Source organism: Rhinolophus sinicus, chromosome 15 (genome assembly GCF_057876585.1).
Source record: "Rhinolophus sinicus isolate RSI-liver-muscle chromosome 15, RSI-T2T, whole genome shotgun sequence".
Classification (NCBI taxonomy): domain Eukaryota; kingdom Metazoa; phylum Chordata; class Mammalia; order Chiroptera; family Rhinolophidae; genus Rhinolophus; species Rhinolophus sinicus.
Genome location: NC_142515.1, coordinates 77,620,740 through 77,641,310, shown reverse-complemented (window position 1 = coordinate 77,641,310; position 20,571 = coordinate 77,620,740). Strand labels below are relative to the sequence as shown.

The 20,571-nt window shown below is 56.5% G+C and overlaps 2 protein-coding genes across 2 annotated transcripts; both read right to left on the bottom strand.

Annotated features, from left to right (window-relative positions):
* Positions 1-1,163: 1,163 nt before the first annotated feature.
* CTXN1 (cortexin 1) lies at positions 1,164-2,668 on the bottom strand. Its single transcript, XM_019711907.3, has 2 exons — positions 2,496-2,668; positions 1,164-2,158 (listed from the first exon to the last, which is right to left on the bottom strand). Exon 2 carries the CDS (start codon positions 2,136-2,138, stop codon positions 1,890-1,892), a length of 249 nt encoding a protein of 82 aa, XP_019567466.1. The 5' UTR covers positions 2,139-2,158; positions 2,496-2,668; the 3' UTR covers positions 1,164-1,889.
* Positions 2,669-3,212: 544 nt separating this feature from the next.
* Positions 3,213-18,842, bottom strand: TIMM44 (translocase of inner mitochondrial membrane 44). The gene is made up of 13 exons (XM_019711953.3): positions 18,687-18,842; positions 16,816-16,917; positions 14,075-14,245; positions 13,047-13,127; positions 12,143-12,292; positions 10,348-10,487; positions 10,018-10,103; positions 9,246-9,338; positions 9,014-9,138; positions 7,260-7,310; positions 4,940-5,029; positions 4,115-4,225; positions 3,213-3,749 (listed from the first exon to the last, which is right to left on the bottom strand). Exons 1-13 carry the CDS (start codon positions 18,777-18,779, stop codon positions 3,630-3,632), a joined length of 1,413 nt encoding a protein of 470 aa, XP_019567512.3. The 5' UTR covers positions 18,780-18,842; the 3' UTR covers positions 3,213-3,629.
* Positions 18,843-20,571: the final 1,729 nt, after the last annotated feature.

The following is a 20,571-nucleotide window of genomic DNA, read 5'->3' as shown; positions in this document are numbered from 1 at the left end:
CAGGGGGTGGGCCCGTTATCACCTGAAAGGAATGTTCTTGCATAGACAAGTGGGCCCATTGCCATTTGTCTATATATATCACGCCTCCGTCCCTTCTGGTGTGATTTACGATCGTGCTGCTACTTCTGTCTGTAAATTCCCTTAGTAAATTCTTGGTGTCATTCTGGATTTCCAACATGGAAGTCAAGTGGGAGGAACCAGGCCCAAGGCTGGGGGACCCAAGGGTTGGGGGTGGGCTGCCCCATGTGGCAGGTTAGAGAAAGGTTCCCTGAGGGAGCTTTGGGGAAGTGACCAGAGAGGGGGAGGAGCAGAACTAGATAGAGGAGGGAACTGGAGTCTTGGCTGTTGTCAAAGGCCCCAGATTCCTGGAGATGCTGGTCGCCCTGCAAAGGGTCCCCCTCCACCAGCCTCCCAGGGTGTGGGTTCAGGGGCAGGTTGGGGAGGGCAGGTTAGGGTGGGAATCCACAGCTTGGCCTTCCCCCAGGCCTCCCAGAGCCGGTAAATTTTCCATTCGAGCTTGTGCATTCACTCAGCCTTCCTTTTATAGAAACACTCACTTCTCCCCACACACATTGCATACAGCTCCCCCAGGGCACACGTCTCCAGGGCGGGCTGTGGAGCGAAGCCAGCCCACTCCATCATCACAGCCCCTCAGGCACCAGTCCTACGGGTTCCCAAGTGCACGTGGTGTTGGTGGGCAGGAGGGACCAGGCTCAAAGGGGCTTGGGACTGCAGGTGTGGTCGTGACACCAGGAGGCTATGCCAGTTCTTGGAGACCACCTCCAGGGCTGGCTGGGGGTGCCCTATCCCAACTCTGGCTAAGTCCATTCTATGCTCCCTAGAGTCTTCCCCAGGTCAAGGGAAAACAGGTCCTGGCTGTGCCTAGAGCTGGGGGGATCGAGACTGTAACACACCGGTACCACCAAAGTGTGGGTCTGGGTGTCTTTGCAGCACTGGGCAGCTGTTAAGAGGCTGTATAAGTTAGACTTGGGTTCAAATTCCAGCTGGGCTAGAATCCAGCCACGTGGTGTGGGCAAGTCACTCAAGGTACCTGGACCTCAGTCCCCTTGCTTGTAGAATGGGGAGGCTAACAAGACTCCAGCCAGGTCCTGAAGGATGAACTGGCTCTGTGCAGGAGGCGCTAACTGAGCAGGCTACTTGGCTCAAGCACTCAATAATAGCTTTTATTATCACCATCGGCTCCGAGGCAGGGAGGAGTGAGAAGGCATGAGGAAAGAATGGGGGAGGAAAGAGTTCCTGGGGGGTTGGCAGGAGGGCCAGTGAAGGGCGGAGATGGTGACTAAGGGAGGGGTGTGCTGATCTGGACTGGGGCCTGGGCTGGGGGTGGGAGTGAGCCTGTCTGTGCTTTCCCCCAACGGAAGGCACCATGCATCCTGGACACAGCAGCCATTGCAGCTCTTCAGGCTCGATCTCCCGGGCAGACTGCGCTGGGCATATTGATATGCAGCGCTCACGTCCACCCCGTGGGTCCAGGAGGGAGCCCAAGGAGGGGCTCAACACTTACAGGGGAATGGAGGGGGAGTGGGGATGGCCAGACGACAGGGGAAGGGGAGACATTGGGGTCCCCGCATTCTGGAATGGATACAACACTCATGCTGGCTGCAGGACAATAGCAGAGCCACCTACAGGCTAGGTGGTCGGTGAGTTATGGGGCTAGGACAGGGTGTGATAAAGGCACGAAGTGGGCCTCGGGCCGGCCGGGGAGGATGGGAGGGGTCTGGGCAGGGAGGGGACGGACTTCTCACGCCCTCCCCGTCGGGCTGGGCTCTGGAGCAGGATCCTGAGCGCAGTCCCGGCCGGCGGCACCCCTGTCGGGTGTGCCCCCCGGAAAAGCGACCCGGCGGAGGGCCACCGGGGGTTGTCGCGGCTCAGACCAGCGCGTAGTCGAATTGGCCGCGCTCGAGCGCCTCCTTGTGGTCGGTCCAGGACGAGGCGGGCATGCGGCTGTAGGGGTCGAGCAGGATGCGTACGCAGCGTACCATCAGCAGCACCAGCACCACGAGCAGGCAGAGTACGAAGGCGAACACCGTGCGCTGCTCGGCGTCCAGGCCCGCGCCTGCCGGGGGCCCAGTCGACGGCGGCAGAGGCTCGGGGGACAGCGTCCACGTCGCGCTCATGGCTCACATCGCCGCGCGCCCTGCGGACGAGGGGCCGGCCCGGGACGCGGGGATGAGGCTCTTCCTTCCCACGTCGCCCTCCGACCTTGCCTGTCCCCCGTCCCCCGTCTCCAATCTCCGGGCAACGCCCATGCCCGGCCCGTAGACACGCCGCCAATGCCACGCGGGGACCCAACTCTGCGCAGGTGGGGACAGTAAGAGCAGAGAGAGGAAGCCCCGACCCGGCCGGTCCGCGCACAACAGGTGCGACCGCGCGGCCCGGGGGTGCGGCGGGGACCCGGCCTCGCTCCCGCCTGCTGCCTTTGTTCTCTACGTCCCGGGGACCCCCTCCCCCACCACCCCCGCCGTGTCCCTCACCCTGGCCTCGACCGCGACGGGGATCGAGCGCCCGGGGCCGCGCTCTCCTCCAGGACCCGCGCCGGCTCCGCTATCGGCCTCTACTCGGCGGTGGTGGCAGCAGCGGCGGCGGCGGCCCCGGCTCAGCCCACCCTACCCGCCCCTGGAGCAGCAGAGACCGAGGCGGGCAAGGCGCGAGCGAGCCGGGCCGCCGCGGCTGTTCCCATGGCGACAGGGGCGGGGCCGCGGTGGGGGGCGGAGGCTGCGCAGGGAGCGGCGCGCGGCAGCGACCCCGCCCCGGCCTCTGGATCACCGCGCCCCCGCCTGGCGGAGCCGTAGGCAATCAGGACCCCACTCTCCCCACCGCCACACGCACCCCAGATGACTCCCATCCCGACTTTAGCTCCCGCACCCCCATTCTCCTCCTCGCCCAGACTCCCTGTTTGGAGATCCCAATGCCCCCCAACATCACTCATATGGCCACTCAAGCTCCCAACCTTGGAGACCCCAACCCTCAGAAATACCCGCCCCCCCCCCCCCCCCCGCCAAATCCCGGAAAATCTACCTAATTTTTCTTGTTACTGGTCTTCTGACCGCCCCCCGCCCCCCGAGGGGTGCAGGCTCCTGACCAAACGGGGTGCCACCTCTGGGGCTGCAGTTCCTTCAGTGACCTTGACCAAGTCCTTCCTATGACCACCTAGCCCACACCCCACTGACAGATACCTCGGACCACCCAAGTTGCTCTCCTGCACTTTGGTGTTTTATTATCATTTCCAAATCTCAGACATACATATAGGATAATAAGGGCACTGTTAAATTTTTTAAAAAATGGAGCTAAAATGGCCTGGCTGACATGGCCCGTGGGCCCCACAGTCCTGCCCCCCCAGAGGAGTCCCTGGGCAAGGGTCTCTTGGCACTCACTGTCTGGCTTACGTGACCTGCTGGCCAGCAGCCCTTGGGGGGCAGAGGGCGGTGCAGCCCTTGGCAGCCCTGGGCCCTTCCCTGTCCAGCTGGTTCTGCAGCTGCCCTGGCAGAGAGCAGGGAAGAGCCAACAGTCTTGTCCCGAGGTCTGTTGCCGCAGGTGGACGTCAGTCCTGCCCCACGTGGCTGCTGTGTGACGATCCAGCCCCGGAGCCCCAGTTTTGGCCGCCGCGGTCAGAGGACCTGCTCTGTGCTGGAAGCGGAGATGTCCAGGAGCCGCCAGGCTGCATAGGGGTTGAGTTCATCTTGGTCCCGGCACAGCGCCCACACGTACAGCATACGTAGCACCTTGTCCTGTAGGAGACGGACGGGTGAGGGCTGGGGGCCGAGAGCAGGCTCAGCCCACACGGGACAAGGGACTGCAGAAGGGCAGGAAAAGACTAGGCTTCCTGGTCAGGACAGGACACTGGGAGGGACCAAGAGGGGTGTCGGGGTGTCGTCCTGGATCTGGGGTCCAGGCTAAAACTCAGGATGTAGTAACACAGGCCAGGTTAGTCTCTCTCTGACCTCCACCAGGCCCAACTCGGGCCCTGGAACTTCTGAAGGTACCATCCTGCTGTCCCCTCCCAGTCATAGAACCTGCTAGCTCTCAACGGCCATCAGTTCAGGTGGCTGAACGCTGCCGTCCGGCTGGCCCATCCTGCCCCTCCCTCACTCACCGGGTTGCCCTCGACCACCTCGCCCTTGGGGTTCTTGATCACCATCACCAGCTGGGCCTGGAAGGTGACGATCAGCACGGGGCCCTGCTCCATCATCTTGCCCATGGCCAGCTGCGGGGAAGCCGACAGGGTGGGGGGGGGCCCTCAGAGAACGTCTCCTGCCACCTCCCTGCTGCTCCCCTCAAGGTGGAGAGCCCTGGGATGCTGCCAGAAAGGGGCCCCGGCACTGTGACACCTCGACTCATCACCCTGGCCGGACCCCGAGGAGCTGCCCCGAGTCAGCGCCCCAGGGCCATTGGCTCCTGCTGGCCTGTTTCCACGTAGGGATTCCCCACGAGACCCTCCCCAGGGACAAGTAAGATGGAATCTGAACTGCTGAGAATCCATGTGGGCTCCCGATACCCTGGCAGCCTCTTGGTCCCCAGATTGTGGCCGTGTGGAGGCATAGGGCACCTGGCACTGGCATGCCTTCAGCCCTGAACAAGGAGGAAATTGGGGTGATTGTGGCAGAGCAGACCGTTGGCGGCGTGAGAAGTCCTGGCAAAGCCCCCGCCCTTCCCAGGGAAGGTACAAGCACAGCACTACCTTGGGGGACCCTGGGGGCCCTGAGGTCTGGGCAGCAGCACCCCCTATGCCCACCACTTGCCTGAGAATATTCCACCCACAGGACTATGGAAATCTTTTACTGCAAGGGACCATTGAGGTCATATAATCCAAGCACTGGATTGTGCTGGAACTCCTCCAGGGACGGGGAGCTCACTCCTCACTGATCAGCACACCTTCCCAAGCCTGGGGTCGACGCAGCCACGTGGGAAGGGCACTTACATCGACGTTGTCAATGTCCAGGATGCGGGAGTGGAACTGGAGGCCCAGCGCCTTGGCCTGCTGGATTGGGTGGGCCAGCTGGCTATAGGTCTGCAACAAGAGGCCGGCATGCCGGTGTGACGACCACCTGGGCATGAGCCGTGCCAAGGGCAGTGCACCTGCCAGTGCCTGCCCACCCCGGCCTGTGCCAGCGTCCTGAAACACGCTTCCTGCAGGCAGCTCACCGGTAGTTTTGTGATTTCAGCTCTTGCCCTTCCAGAAATGGCCCCGGTGCCTGCGTGTGCTATGCCAGCAGCAGCCGATGCCAGGAGCATGGGTCCAAGCACAGACGCTGGTGCCACTTGTTGGCTGGCCTGAGTCACATGCTTCCCTCTCATTATAAAGCCAGCACTGTGTGAGGCAGGACTACCGAAGGAAAGCTTTAATCAGCGAAGGAGGTGAGGCTCCTGGAACACCATTTGCGATGCACTCACAGGGAAGCGGAGGCCTCCCTGGCTGATCTTCAACATTCCCACATTTACCTCAGTCTTGGCTGCAATCAAACAATTTCTAGGATCTGTCCCAGCCCACAGGTGGCTCTGAAACCAACTGCCTTATTCTCACTGAGCAGCCCCTCGTGGGTGGCTGACGGCCACAGGCAGCCTGTTCTTCCTATGGGCAGTGGCGCCCTACATGACACTCTTAAGCCCCCCGTGCCTGTTCCCAGGCCCAGGACATAATCCCTGGGACATGTGCAGCCTCGTATCACAACAGGCAACAGTGATGGAAGACATTCCAGTAGCATCTACTTTTTATGGAAATAACTGATCCACCAAGAAAAAGCATAGGTGCCCATCCTACTTCTTGTGCGGTTTCTTAAAGACGACGTTTAAAAAAACACCTCTGTGAGCGGCTACAACTTCAGCCGCGTTTCCAGGAGCAGCGGCAGCTCTCTGGCAAAGGGAATCAGCAACCTCCTAATGGTCCCAAAGTAAAAACAACAAAAAAAAGCAAAACACTCATAACTGCCTGGTGGATTAGTCACCGTGCAGGGGAGTGTTTAAAAAGAAAATCTGACATCTTCTCCTCTGCTTTTACCAAGTTGTTTGTGAGCTGGTACAGAACAGAGTCAGCCAAACAGCCTCTGGATTGCTTAATGCAAAGAAGCTGGAAGAAAACACCCCATGAAGACACAGGCCAGGGAGTGAACATGGTGAGGCGAGGGGAGGAAAGGCGGCTGCAGGAGACGGGGAAGCTGCTGGGAGGACGGCACACAGCCCTGACCCTGAGCCCTGACTTGGGAGCAGTAGCGTCTCATCAGGACCCATGGCTCCTTCCCAGGCGGGAAATTTACTAACATCTATTTTGATCTGTGCTCTGGGATCTCGCAGCAAGAACAGCTAATGAATTCACTCAGCGCTTCGTGTGCCTGGAATGCTGCTTCTGCATTCGTGCTGTACCCTCATGACCCCATGAGACAGGGACAACAGTGTAATTCTAGCTGAGGGAATGGAGGGAACACAGGCCACTGGGGCCCCAAACCGTGCTCTCTCCAGCACCCATGTCTGCTGGGGGAACGTCTAATGTACCCCAGAATTATTCACTGTTTCCACCTGATCCCTGGGCCTCCAGCCTCTACCCCAGGCCACCGTGGCCATGAGGCCTTGCTTTATGTCACCCAGGGCCACCTGAAACAAGGCAGGTGGACAGGCTATACGGACACCCCATCTTACTCACACTGCTTCTCCTACGATAACATCTTTTTATCCCCCTTATGAGCCTTCTTAACCAGAATTAAGATTGCGGTGGGGTGGGGCCTGGGGGGTGGCCGCTTAGCTCAGTGGGTTTGAGCGCGGTACTTTTAACAAGGTTGCCGGTCTGATCCCCACATGAGCCACTGTGAGCTGCACCCTCCACAACTAGGTTGAAACAACTACTTGACTTAGAGCTGATGGGTCCTGGAAAAACACACTTAAAATTAAAAAAAGTTAAAAAAGAAAAAAAAAGATGGGGGATGAGTTCTGGATGACAAGAGGCCGAGGCCCGCCCCAGCCCCAGGCCATCCCTCAGGCCCAGTGAGGGAGGAAAGAGAGAGCATGCTGGAAGGACCATCCCTGACTAGCTTCATCCGGAACCACCAGCCACCTGACCCTTAGCGGGTCCCACAGTTACGTGGCGCCCAGTGCACAGCGTGGACGTGCAGAGGGACAGAAGGCTCTGTGCTGGTGGGGTGTCAGACATAAGGACCCCCCTTTGACCACAACAGGTCCTGTCGTGCCCTTTCCAGACCTTCTCCAAACTGTGATTTCTTTTAGGCCTAAATAAAAAGGAAAGTACTCACAGCTTCATAGCACCAGTCTTTGAGAATGTCGAGCTCGCCAGAAATCATGGCCTAAAAAGGGAAAGACAAAAAAATAAATAAATAAGTGCGAGGATGAGAGTGGGCTCTGGAGACAGAACTCTCCAGTGTTCTCCAGTGCGAGCCTTTCCTCTGCAGACCCCTCCCCACCCTGTGGGTTCTGGCTGAGGAAGGGAGGGAACTTGGGTCAGGCTGCAGCAGGGAGTGCTGCCTCCCCAGGCGCATGGGAGCAAAGCCCCTGCAAGTGTGACAATGGGGTGGCCCAGAGTGGGTCCCAAGGGCCTGGTGGGAGGAAGAGGAAGGTGGCAGCGGGCCAGTCTCTCACCCTGGCTGGGAAATTGATTGAGTCAAGGAGGTGAGAAGCTGCTTTCTGCCTCCCCTGGGGATGCAACTTTGGATGGTCAGGCCCACACTGGGACAGGAAGTGTCCTGCTGTGGGGGTGGCCTGGGGGAGGGGCAAGGATGGGGGGGGGCAAATCCCAGCGTGGGTTCCCAAGGAGCAATGGGGGTGCTTCCACAGGAACCTGGAGTCAGGGCTAGATCTGCAAAGCTTCAGGGAGGAGCCCAGAGAGGGAGGAAGAGGGGCCAGAGGCCCATGGGAAACTGCAGGTGGGCCGAGCCCAGAGCCACCCTCACCCCAGAAGAAACTGCCTGAGCTCACCCTGTTTCCCCAAAAATAAGACCTAGCCAGACAATCAGCTCTAATGTGTCTTTTGGAGCAACAATTAATATAAGGCCTGGTCTTATTTTACTATAAGACCTGGTATAATATAAGACCGGGTCTTATATTAATTGTTGCTCCAAAAGACACATTAGAGCTGATTGTCTGGCTGGGTCTTATTTTCGGGGAAACACTGTAGGCTGCTGCTTTTGGCAATCGCTCCATTCCCACCTCCACCCAGCCCTGCCCAAAGCAGCATGAGGGACCTGGGCAACTGGAGGAGGGAAAGGGGATCACAGGCAGGCTGGTGAGAGGGAGGTGGCAGACAGAGGACAGGCATTGACGCAGGGCCGGAGGGTTTTTCTGTGGTCCCACTGGGGGCCCCCCAGAGGTCTGGCTTGACTGGGCTGGAGGTTGCCCAGGCTCTAGCCATGATCTTGGGGCCCGGGGAAAGGCAGCCGACCTTGGGTAGAGCCTTGTAGAGGGTGGGACCTTGAGCAAGCTGTACCCCCCAACCCCATTTCTGAGCCAAAAGGAAGGGCAAGGGGCCCAGAGATGGGATTCGGGATTCCTAGAGATCTACGAGGGAAGAAAAGCCCCTGGCTGCGGGGGTGGCCCTGGTTCTGCCTCCCTGCCTGGAGGCTGTGGCCTGAGCTCGCACGCATTCCCCAGGCCCTCCTCGCAGCTTGCCCCAAAACCACAGCTGGCTTCTCCCTGACTCCTGAAAGGCCTCTGACTCCTGGGAGACAAGCACCTGGCCCCTGGTAGCCACGAGGGAATAACTTCAGACAGAGAACATAAAGGAAACAAGAGGTGAGAAGAGACTCAGCCATGGAGGCAGACAGACCCCGTGAGTGAGGCCAGAAAAAGTCAGAGCTGCCCTCACCAGGACCAGAGGGGGCAACATGCAACGGGCACCTTTTCTGAGGTGCGTGACAGACAAGGGCTGGCTGTGGGGGTGCTCAGGCCTCTGAAGATGGAAGCCCGGTCTCTGCTCCGAAAACACTCCCTTGGCTAAACAGTCCTGGAGGAGGCTGCGATGTGGCAGGACCAGGACCGCGGCGGGGGCACCCACCTCCAGCACATTGGGGATGATGTCTCTCTCGCACTGCTGCAGGAAGCGCTCCTTGTCAAAGGCGGGGTCCACACGCAGGATCTCCGTGAGCACCTCCGACATCTCCGTCTTCGAGAACAGGCCCCCTGGGGGCAGCCAAGCCAGGAGTCGGTGGGGAGCCCGGAACCCCTCCCTGCTGCCAGCCCCGGGGTGGGGGTGGGGGTGGGGGGTGGCCCTGGGGCCACCCACTCACCCAGCAGGTCTGTGACCTTGTCTGTCAGCGCGCGGGAGGCCCGGATGAGCGCATTGTCACTCTCATCGTACTTCATCTTCATCTCGAAGAACCCTGCAGGAGACAGGGGCAGGGGCAGGTGTCCCTTCTGGAAAGAGCCCTAGTCCCCGACTCCTGGGAGCTCCCTGTGGCCCCGCTTCAGACACAGGCCGTATACATGAGGGGACCTCTCTGCTCTGCATCTGCTTCCTCAGTGGTGCACGGAGACTGGGGCTGCCAAGCTACCTCAGGGGGCTGCAGAGACAGCTCAGCTGTGGGCCCAGGGGGCTGTGTGAACAGGAAACACAGGCCTCCAGGGGTCCCGCAGGACAAGGGCCAAGGGCGTGTGGCACGGCCCCACTAATTGCAGCATCTAGGAAGCCCCGTGCCCCAGTAGGAGCAGAGAACCCCGGGGTCCCGAGAAGGCTTCGGCTCTCTGCACAGGGCTCCTGGCCTCCCATCTTCCGTGAGAGAGCGTCTCTCGGCACCCACAGCCACCATTGCACCTGGCCACCCCACTGCAACCACCGCCACCTCGAGCGACGGCCCAGATGGCGAGCCAGTCCTGACAGCAATGCCCCTGCCCACCGGCCACCAAGAGGCCGGCGCCCCACTGCTCGCTCACTGGGTGACCCTGCAGAAGTGACCCCGGTCTCCTCCTCTGTAAGATGGGGGTCTGACTTGTGCCCAGCACCAGGGCAGTGCTGGTACTGTCGTGTCACAGCCCTGCTGTCCCCGGGGGCGGGACACTCACGGCTGAACACCACGTTGTTGTCTCTGAAGTCCTTCCACTGCTGGTACCACTTGGAATCCTTGTGTAGCACGACCCCCAGGGCCTCCCTGCGGAAGACGGGGTGGCTGGGGAGTGGCAGCCGGGGGCCCAGGGAGGAGGCAGCCCGGGGCTGTGGTGACCCCAGCCTCATCCAGTGGCCTCCTGTCTTCTCTCTTGCCCTTCGCACCACCTACCCTCCCCCAAATCCTCTCAAGGGAGCCAGGGAACGTGGAGCAGAAAGCAAACTCGGTAACTGGCTTCTGTGGGCCTGAAGGGAGGCGGTGAGGGGTCCCTGGCCTGCCTGCTACCTACTCGTTGGGCTCAAACACTTTCTCTTCCTTGAACTTCTCTCCGGCAAACTCCTTCCTTTTCCTGAGCCGTTCGGGCCTCCGGTAGGGCCCGGTCTGGCCCAGGACACTCTCATCAAGCTCCTTCTTCACTGATTCCATCCCCTGGAGGAGCACAGAAGACACGGGGTAGGTGCTGGGGACCTTCCTGACACCCCCAGACACTGTCGGCCTATGTGATTGTGTCCAGAGACAGGGAGTGCCTGTCGTGAACCCCATCTTGGGCCCAGTGGCATGTGGGGCCTCGCCTTCCCCAGGTCTTACGGTTAAGCAGCCCAGAGCACCCACCCAGCCTGGTGCAGGCAATGACATGCCTGAGCTTCCAGGGAGCCCCCAGCTCTGCCTGACTTCCCCCCTTCCCTCCAGGAGCAGCAGACACCCTCCGCTGCCCCTAGATGACCCTCATATTACAAGACCGACACCTCACTCTCCCTGGAGACGCGAGGGGCACCCTAAGTTCTGCCTCTGCCGCAGTCCTCCCATCTGAGTAGACCCAGTCTGTGTCTACCTCCCCAAATCTCTGCAATCCACACTCCCCCGGGCAGGTGCATGAGGGCCACCTCAGACTCTCCGGCTTTCCCCTCCCACTGCCAGAGTCCTCAATGACGGCTGGGCCTCTTCCACGCCCTCACAGATATTGCCTATTTTTACAAACTGAAGGTAAGACCCTCCACTGGCAAAAAGATTACAGCTTGCTGAAGGCGCAGATGATGGCGAGCATTTTTTGGCAGAACAGTATTTTTCTTTTCAACTTTTATTTATTTTAAGTGTGTTCCTCCAGGACCCACCAGCTCCAAGTCAAGTAGTTGCTACAATCTAGCTGTGGAGGGTACAGTGGCCGATGTAGGGATCGAACCGGCAACCTTGCCAGTAAGAGCACTGCGCTCTAACCAACTGAGCTAACTGGACACCCCTGTAGCAGAACAGTATTTTTTAATTAAGGTGTGTACGTTGTCTTTTTAAGACATAATGCCATCGCATACTTAACAGACTACGGTATAGTGTAACTATAACTTTTATATGCACTGGGAAAGCACAGACTTTCTATGGCTGGCTTTACTGTGGTGTTCGCTTTATTGCTGGTCTGGAACGTAACCTGCAATATCTCTGAGGTTTGCCTGTATCCTTCTTTGGCTCCTTGTCACTTTCTGGAAATCTAAAGTCCCATGGATGGCCCACAGGACTGCTCCGATGGGCCCTGCTTTCCCTCTGAGTCCCCTGCAGTTGCTCTGGCCATGCCAAGTTGTGTGGGGTACCCCGAGCAGACTGTTTGCACCCCTCTTTAGGGCCTGCTCTTTTCTGCCTGTGACCCCTTCCCTGTGTTCCTCTGTCACATGTCGCTCAGGAACTGCCTGTCCCCAGACCGTTGAGAGCATGAACTCGGACTTTTACTCCTGTGGCCCCGTGGTAAGGTTTAACAAGTGTTATCGGGATGAATTCAGGACCTCAGGTCACCCCGAGTGCGCCAGACCTCTGGGTTACAGACGCAAGCTCAGGGTGTTAGCAGCCGAGTGCGGGTGAGAGGCTCACAGTGCATTCACTAACCTGCAGCTCCCTAGGGCTGTGACGTGCCCACCCACCCAGCCAGGAGGGGAGCGAGAACCCGGCACCTCTAGTGGGCCCACCTCACCAGTCTGCACCCCCCTCGGCATAGCCAGCCCTCTCCGGGGTTGAGCTCTGAGGTGGGAACTTTGGCTCTGGGCTTCGGAGTGGCCAGAGCCTAGAGCACCCTTGGCTGCAGGGCCCAGCGTCCAGCTCACCTGAGAGAGGGCTTTGAAGGCGGCGGTCCTGCCCAGCTTCTCCCCGCCCTTGGACACCGTCTCGGCTGACTGCTTGGCAGTCTTGGCTGCTTCTTCCACACCCTCCTTGATTTTCCGGCCAAGGTCACTTTTACTGACTTCATCGAGACTCTACTGAGACAGAAGGGAAGCGGTGTCAGCACAGTACCCCTCAGGGGCCCACAGGAGCTCCCCTGGGACTAAGGCCAAACCAATCTTCTAAAAGGCGGGTGAGAGCAAGTGCTCTGAACTCACTCGGCTCCTGAGGCCCCCCAACTCAGGCGCACACATTCAAGAACACTGCCTACAATTTCTGGGGTGCTGGATCCTGGGCCAACTGGCCTTTCCCCAGAATAGGCCGGAGCCCTGAATCCTGGTAGGATTCCACAGGTGCAGCAGCCGGGGGTAAGAAGGAAGGTGAGGGTGTGCCCAATATTGGGCTGGCCTCATACAGAACCGTGCAAGACCCTGGCCCCATCCCGCCGGCCACAAGAACAACAAAAAAACCCAAAAGCAACAAAAAGGAAGCTCCGCACACTGCCTAGGAGGGGCTCCCTCCCATCTCCACCCTCCCCTGGGTGCCAAGTCCCCTCCCCTTCTATTTCGGGCAGGCAGGAAAAACTCCTCGTTTTATCCTCATGTCCCATCTGTTCGCTTGCCCACTTCTAACTTAAGTAGTAACCTGGCGGGCAGGTGGGCACGTCTGACTTCCACTCCTTCCTGAGGGGTGTTCGTATATGAACTCCGGAAGCCTCCAGGCCAGCTGGCTCTCCCGTCACTGGCCACCCAGCTCCCCACCCACGCCTGCTGGCACCGCTCCCCGGAGAGGGCAGGCACTGATGGGCCTCGGGAGCGATGCCAGGAAACGGGACCCAGAGGCCAGTACCTCCTTCACGGTGCCTGTGATGGCCCCCAGCTTCTTCTTGATCACCTCGCTCGTCCGCACAGTCTCGGATTCAATTGTTTTCTACAGTCAAGGGTGTTGTTTGCTTTTGTTACCACGCAGCCATTACTGGACAGTCAAAGACTCAAAGAAGCATTTTCTCAGTGGCCCCCTCCTCCAAACCCCCCACCCCAAGGGCCCCTCACTGCCCCACTGTCTGTTCTGCAGATCTCAGCAGCTGAGGGCTGACAGACTGGGACCCTCCTGAGTACAGGAATCCCCGGCCCTGCAGCTTTCTCTGCCTGTCCCACTGTTCCCCCACCCAGCCACCAGCCACTGCAGCGTCTCCCACACCCCAGCCCCCCCACCCAATCTCAGCCTGCTTGGCCCCCAAAGGACCGTTCAGCCTACCCACTTCCTTAATGAAAAGGAAGGGTGATCTTCCATTGGGCTGAATCCCACACAGGCAGGAAACACACAGGTAGTTAGGTCCATGTGGGCGACTTGAGGACACTCAGAAGGAACAGGCCTTGCCCATGGCCTGGGAAGGGGGACCAAGAGAACAAAAGCCAAGGGACGTGGGGCAGGTGCCCACACCCCCATTCACAGTGGCGGGCTCTTGGCAGCTGCTCAGTAAGAGGTGGCAGCGGTGACTGGTAATTATACCAGCACCGTGACCCTCTTTCTACCCATTTCACCCACAGGACCATGATCAGGAGGCTGTCAGCAGCAGTGCACCTCGAAACCAGCGCTCAAGGGGTCACTGGGGGCTGTGGGGACGCAGATTCTAACCCAGTAGGTCGACAGGGCTCTGAGACCCTGTATTTCTCACAAGCTCCCAGGAGAAGTCAGTGCAACCCACTCTTGTCCCCTAGGCTGCTATCATCAGTGAGGTGACCTCACATCCACATAAGCCGCTCCTCCCCCAATCGCACCCACGCTGAGCTCTTCACACTGTTCCGGGACCGGGGGAAACCTGGCTCTGAAAGCAAGTGTGCCCACTGAGGGAGACACGAAGCAAAGGGACTCACGTATTTCCTCCTGGCTTCCTGGAGTGCATCTGACTCTTCCAACTTCCGGGCCTCGTCTCGGAATTTTTTTATACTTTCTTTCATTTCTTTGTTTTTGGCTAATTCTTGTTTGATATTATCTAGCAAGCCGGACAGAAAGCCTTTTCTGCTTCCTGAAGAATAGGATTTGGACTAGAAAGAATGTAAAAGGAATGAAGGATTTTTAATTTTCTCCTTTCTATTGACACAGATTTAACAATGAATAGCTACCTTTTTTTTTATAAGAATGATACAAGACAAATTTAAAAAGCATCAGGTGATAAACTGTGGGACATCCAGACAATGAAGTATTATTCAGCAATAAAAATAAATGAGCTGGACACCGAGGAACCTTAAATGCATGCTATTAAGTGAAAGAAGCTGATCTGAAAAGGCTACATACTATATAGGATTCCAACTGCATGACATTTTAGAAAAGTGAGACAGTGAAAGAATCAGTGGTTGTCAGAGGTTGGGGTTCAGGATAAACAGGCAGAACACAGGATTTTTAGGACAGTGGAACTATTCGGTATAATACTATAATGATGTATACGTGTCACTGAATTTGTCAAAACGCATAGAATGGACGACACAGAGAGTGAACCCTATTGTAAACTATGGACTTCAGTTAATAACAATGTAGCCCTATCAGCTCACCAGCTGTAACAAATGTCCCACCCTAATGCAAGATTTGAATAATAGGGAACCGATGTGCTGAGGGGGAGAGGTGTATGGAAACTCTCTGTACTTTCTGCTCAATTTTTCTGTAAATCTAAAACTGCTCAAAAAAATCACATCTATTAAAAACAAAACAAAATGCGAGGCTCCTTCTCCAACAGAGGAAATGTTGGACGAGAAACAGTCGCAGCTTGGAACACTCATGGGGATTCAAACATGCTCACCCATGGCCAAAGTCAACACATAAGGACAAGTTGAAAGGACTCTGTGGTCCCTCATCCCAAAGGAGCTGGCACAGGGTCCTGCTCCCTGGCTTCTGGGGCTGGGGTAACTTCTTCCTTCTCCCAAGTGCTCAGCTGGAACTTACATGTCACCCAAGGGCCTGGGGGCTGGCACAAACCTCCCTCTTGGCCCACAGGGTCACACTTACCAAGAGCCCAAGCTCAGAGTTCCTCTCCACAGGAAAACCCAACACACCCAGAAGCCAGACCCTAGGGAGGCCAGAAGAGGCCCAGCTCCAGGCATAAGCACCACTGTTGTACAACGTTCAAGACCCAGGTTTCAGGGGCAGATGGAGCTGGGTTTAGATTCCTGCTTTGCCACCTGTGTAACTAAGAGCAGGCTTAAAAAGAGAAAGCTTCTGATGTTCATTGCAGCTTTATTTACGGTGGCCAAGACATGGAAACAACCAAAGTGTCCTTTGATAGATGAATGGATAAAGAAATGGTATACATACACAATAGAATACTATTCTGTCATAAGAAAAGATGAAATAGTGCCATTTGCGACAACGTGGATGGATCTTGAGATTATTGTTAAGCGAAATAAGTCAGACAGAAAAAGTCAAGAATCATATGATTTCATTGATATGTGGGATATAAAACTGAAAAAACAAAAGAACAAGACAAACAAATGAAGAAACAAAAACTCATAGCCACAGACAATAGTTTAGTGATTACCAGAGGGTAAAGGGGTGGTAGATGAGGGTAAAGGGGATCAAAAAAAAAAAAAGAAAAGAGCAAGGTTAAAGAATGATTATGACAGAGTCAAGTCACTGGCAGGCAGCTGCGTGTGCTCAGCGGCTCCCACCACTCCCCCCATGGTGTGCTGGGTACGCCGCTGTGGCTGGGGGCTCATGTTACTGGTTTCGGGGGTGACTGCCTCCTAGACCCTGTCAAGCCCCAGGGAAAGCTGCGCCAAGCCCAGGTGCTGCTCCACGGGAGGGCGGCCAGGCCTAGTGCTGGCAGGCTGCCGTCTCGTCTACACGCACCCTGACCAGCTTTTCTCTCCAGGGGAGTCCAAGTTTAAGACTGTCAGGGACCCTACTGCCGTGCAGCAGCCCTGTCACTCCCTCGGGCTACAAACTCTAGGTGGGTGGGGAGAGACTGGACAATTAAGGGGAAGGACCACAGGGCCTGTCTCACACCTGTAACAGCCCCAGGAGAGATCAGGGAGGTAAAGCTGAGTGAGGCAGGCGCAGGTAACTAGCTGCCTGCATGGAAATAGATGAGATGAGACTGGGAAGGGAGAGGGTGGGCTGCCCAATGCGGATTAGGGAAGAGTGTCAGGTTTAGCGCTTTCCTGTCTGTGGTGGTACCAACAGAAGTATGGTTAAGAGGAGTGACAGGGAGGGCAACATCATCTATCTGTGAGGAACATAAAAGATGGGGGAGATGTAGCCTGGGGAAACTGAGGCCCAGGCTATGATGGGTCACCTGGAAAAGAAAACAGCTTTGTCTGGTGAAGGACACGGGACGTGGATTTCAGCTCAGTACAGGAGATGCCCTTCTAACCATTGGAGCTGACATAGGAGCTACTTTGTGAGGCAGGGGCCCTATCTCTAACAACGCTGAGCATTTCCAGGATGCAGAGAGGACCAGGCACATTGGGCACTGTAACTCTGCAGCCCTTGGATATGGGATGCCTGCCAGTGAGATGCCACTGGCAATATGGGCAACACCCTGCAGCCCTCTCTCCTGTCAACGAGGTCTGATTTTTCAGGCCTCCCACCTTTCGTCTGCTAGTTCGTGTCCTGAGTTACTTACCAGGGGCAGCTCTCCACCCGGCCGGCGTAGCTGATAGGTACCCTGCGGTAGTGGCACTAGGTTGTGGCTGGATAGAAACTGGATTCCACTGCCGAGGCATCTCTAATTGGGGGAGAAGAGAGAAAGATCCATTCAGATGAGAGGGTGACTAGAAAATAAGTAGGGATTGCCTGAGACTCATGTGCCCATTTTTATTGCATGCCTGCCACATGCTAGACGCTCTACAATCTTCCTAAGTTCTGAGAAGCCAGTGGAATTTGGTGGAAAGATAAAACACGGGATCTCTACCTCCAGGGCCTATACCTACCCTCCTGCCTCTGAACCTGGGGGAAACCAGATGAGTCCCAGGAAATGGTAACCTATTGTGGAAGAAGGCTAAATGTGTCAGCTTAATTTAATCCCTTAGTCTGAAAATGGGCAGGCCGATCCTCGATGCCAGTGGCAAGCAGTCTTCTCTCATAAGCCCACCCCACTTCTGCTGGCCTGGTAAGACCAGAGACCTGGGATTTCAGAGGTAAATATTGATAACTTTTTGTCCTAGGCACAATCCTGGAAAAAACCAACCAAGTCCTGGTCTAGGGTTGGGCTGCAAGCACGGCAACTTAGGGAGTCACTGGGGCAAAGATGTTGCCAACCTCATGTGAATGGCATTTCTTCTACCAAATAATGAACTGAAGCTCCGTGAAAGAAGGGCCTGTGCAGGTCCTGTTCAACGCCGCACTCTAGCATCCAGCATGGAGCCAGACGCACTGATGTCAAAAACCTGGTAGGACCACTCTTCCATGTCCACATTCCCTGGGCCATTCCTCTGCATTCCACGCCTCCTGTCTCCAGAAACCCTGGGCAACATCCCAAACTTACACAGATACCACCATCTCCTACAGCTACTCAAGTGTAACTCTTGGGCGTTTAAACAACTTGTTTTGCTTCTCTAAATGCCTACACCCATTAGAGCCACTGACTTCAGCAACAGTCTGAAATGGAAGTAGATGTCTGTCTAACTTGGGAGAGAAATTCCATAGCAGAGCCAAACCTGAGGGTAGCTCCCCTCGGTGTTGTCCAAATCCAAAAACGTGTAAATTCAACCTCTAAACCCTGACTCAAAAGACAGGCAGCCAAGAAAAAAAAATCAATCCAGGATCAAAGACACCTTCTTTCTCCCGAAACTCAGATTCCAATGAGATATTTTCCTTCCTCCAGAGTCTGGCTCTGGAGTCAGACTGACCTCGGCTTTGGATCCAGTCAGACACCCCACTAGCTCTGAGACTATGGGCAGGTTGCTTAAAAAGGTTGTCTCATTTCCTAACCTGTGAAATAGCGGCAGCGGCAGCAACATAAAGTACTACGTTCTGCGTGAGCTTCACACGCCTTGACTCCCACCGTCCCTCTGAGCCCCAGCCCCTAGCAAGGGCCAGAGTTACCTCCCGCACTTTGACACAGACATACAGGAGAGGCAATGCAGGAAATGCTCTCGACAGAGGCCTTGGCATATAAACGTGAGCCATGCCTGTCACGGTTTTTTGCCTTCTTAGTACTTTTTCTCCACTGGGCGCCAAGGTGCACCTTCACTCCCCGGTGCACGTGGGGTGTCACCGGGAGGCGAGGGACGCCGATCCGCTCCCTGCCCAGCCCCACGCAATACCGCCCCTGCCCGGCACGCTCGGCGTCGGCACTCAGGCCTCGCTCCGGGTCCCCTGCCCCAGCCTCAGCTGACTCAACGAGCCAACCCCAAGCCTCTCGCCGAGCGCAGGGAAAGGCCGAGGGGGCCAAAGGCGTGAGGAGAAAGCACTGGAGGTCGCGGGCCCAGAGGTCCCTAGGCCGGCCACCCTCCCAACTCCCCCTTGGCACCCCGGCCCCACAGGTCCGCTCACCCGCGGGCAGCGGCACCAGCCTCCCCGCAGCGCCGCTGCCGCCATGTTGGAGGATCCGTGTGACCTTCTTTCGGCGCGGCCCGATGGCGTCATCCTCCGCGTCTTCCCGGAGCGCCATGGGCCTGGGAAAAGCGGGACCGCGAAGCCCGGTTGAGGAGAGAAAAGGCCTCTGATTGGACAGAACTCCCCAGGGAGGCAGGGCCTTGGGGCCGTCTGCTACGGGGGCGGGGCCTGATTAGGGGGCGGGGAATTCCTAGAGAGCTAGGCCTCTGATAGGACAGGATTTTGGAAGAGCGGACCTCTGACTGGAACTCCTGTGAGGTAGGGACCTAAAATTGGATACTACTACAAAGGGGCGGAGCCTGAGGGCGTGGATTCCCTCGCGAGCAGTGCTTCCCCTACAGAACACGCGGGGTTCTTTCTGGTGGCGGGAAGGACGAGTAGGCCGAACGACCTATCACAAGTACGGATTCAGTTGGACTCTTACTCATTGACCAGCGAACCAGCCCGATCGTGATTGACTAGCTCTCACTGACAGTGACAGACTGAATGACCGACAGACAGGCAACTGTGTTGCTCCAAGAGCAAGAGCGAATGAGCTCTTTTGTACACTTTGGGAAGGCACCTGATGGTTTTGGTCCAGAACAGGAAGGGGACGCTGAGACCAGGTTGAGTGTGGGCCACTCCTCCATCGATTCAGTGTGAATTAACATACCTTGCCCTAAAGAATCTCGGGCCTCTGTCCTTTCAGCACCCAAGTACTATTTTCCATTTAGAGAATGCCGCCACCAAGTGGCGGTACCTTGACGTGGCCACGCTATCGGAGGCTGGGGAGAGGGAGGGCTGGTCCCTTGGGAGAGTTAATGTATGTATGTTGTGTTTGCCCTATGGAAGCGTTTGCATTATTAAGTTGTGATAAGGTCTGTGGGACTTGAAAGGGAGGTAACCTACACACTCTGGCTTCAGGGTTGGATAGATCTGCATTTTCTGTCCCTCAAGGAGCTTCACCTCAAGGTAGGAGCAAAGCATGAAAGCTCTACTCTGGCTTTGTTTGAAATCCCTTCACTCTAAGAGGAGCAAACTAGTTACAAGGTTGGGATATACAGGTTTGTTGTTGAGAAGAAGGTCTGGGTTTCTTAGTTGTAGTTGGTGTTAGGTCTCTGAATGTTAGAGACCTTGACTTAATGTTAGGTCTCTGAACGTTAGGTCTCAGAGACCTTCACTTGCAGACAGAGCCATGTCTGCAAGAAAACAACAAAATGTCTGTTGGCCTGCACCTGCAGACAGAGCCAAACTTGCGATAACAGAAAACTCCCTAAAACAGCTTACTGGCTTAAAGGCAGTGAGCATTTTCTGCTCAAACAATGCTACCCTGTCAGCACCGCCCCTAATAATCCTCCTCACCCCCTCCCTTGGGGCTACAAATCTCCTTTAGACGTGCAGCCCGGGCTATAGCCGTCTTTGCTCAGCCCAACAGACTTTCTCTTAATAAACTTTCTTAACTTGCCTGACCATGCACGTTCCTTTATCGGCCGACCTATCAGTTGGGACCATGAAGGTGGACAAGGGCACCCAAGAAGAATGTGTCAAACAGGCACATCAAAGGCCCAAAGGTAAAGTTGAGGACAAAGAGCCTTTAAAGGAGACTGGGCAGGACTGGTCAACAGGTAGGAAGAGAACCTGGAGGGCCTTGGAGAAGGTGATGGGGTAATCAGTGTTGAATGCTGCAGAGGTCTCAGGCAAGACAGGTGAGACCAGAACTGTATCCGTCATCTTTTGCATTTTACAATGTGGAGGGCTTGGGGGGACGAGCAAGAGGGTTTGGGTTGAATGGTGGCTGTGGAAGTCAGATTTCAGTGGGTTGAGATTTTTTTTTTTTTACAGG

Coding starts and splice junctions, on each gene's coding strand:
- TIMM44 (XM_019711953.3), bottom strand. CDS start 18,779: ATGACGCCATCGGGCCGCGCCGAAAGAAGGTCACACGGATCCTCCAAC. Junction 16,918..18,686: donor GCTGGTGCCGCTGCCCGCGG/GTGAGCGGACCT, acceptor TCCCCCAATTAG/AGATGCCTCGGCAGTGGAAT. Junction 9,139..9,245: donor CAAGGTCACAGACCTGCTGG/GTGAGTGGGTGG, acceptor GGCTGCCCCCAG/GGGGCCTGTTCTCGAAGACG.
- CTXN1 (XM_019711907.3), bottom strand. CDS start 2,138: ATGAGCGCGACGTGGACGCTGTCCCCCGAGCCTCTGCCGCCGTCGACT.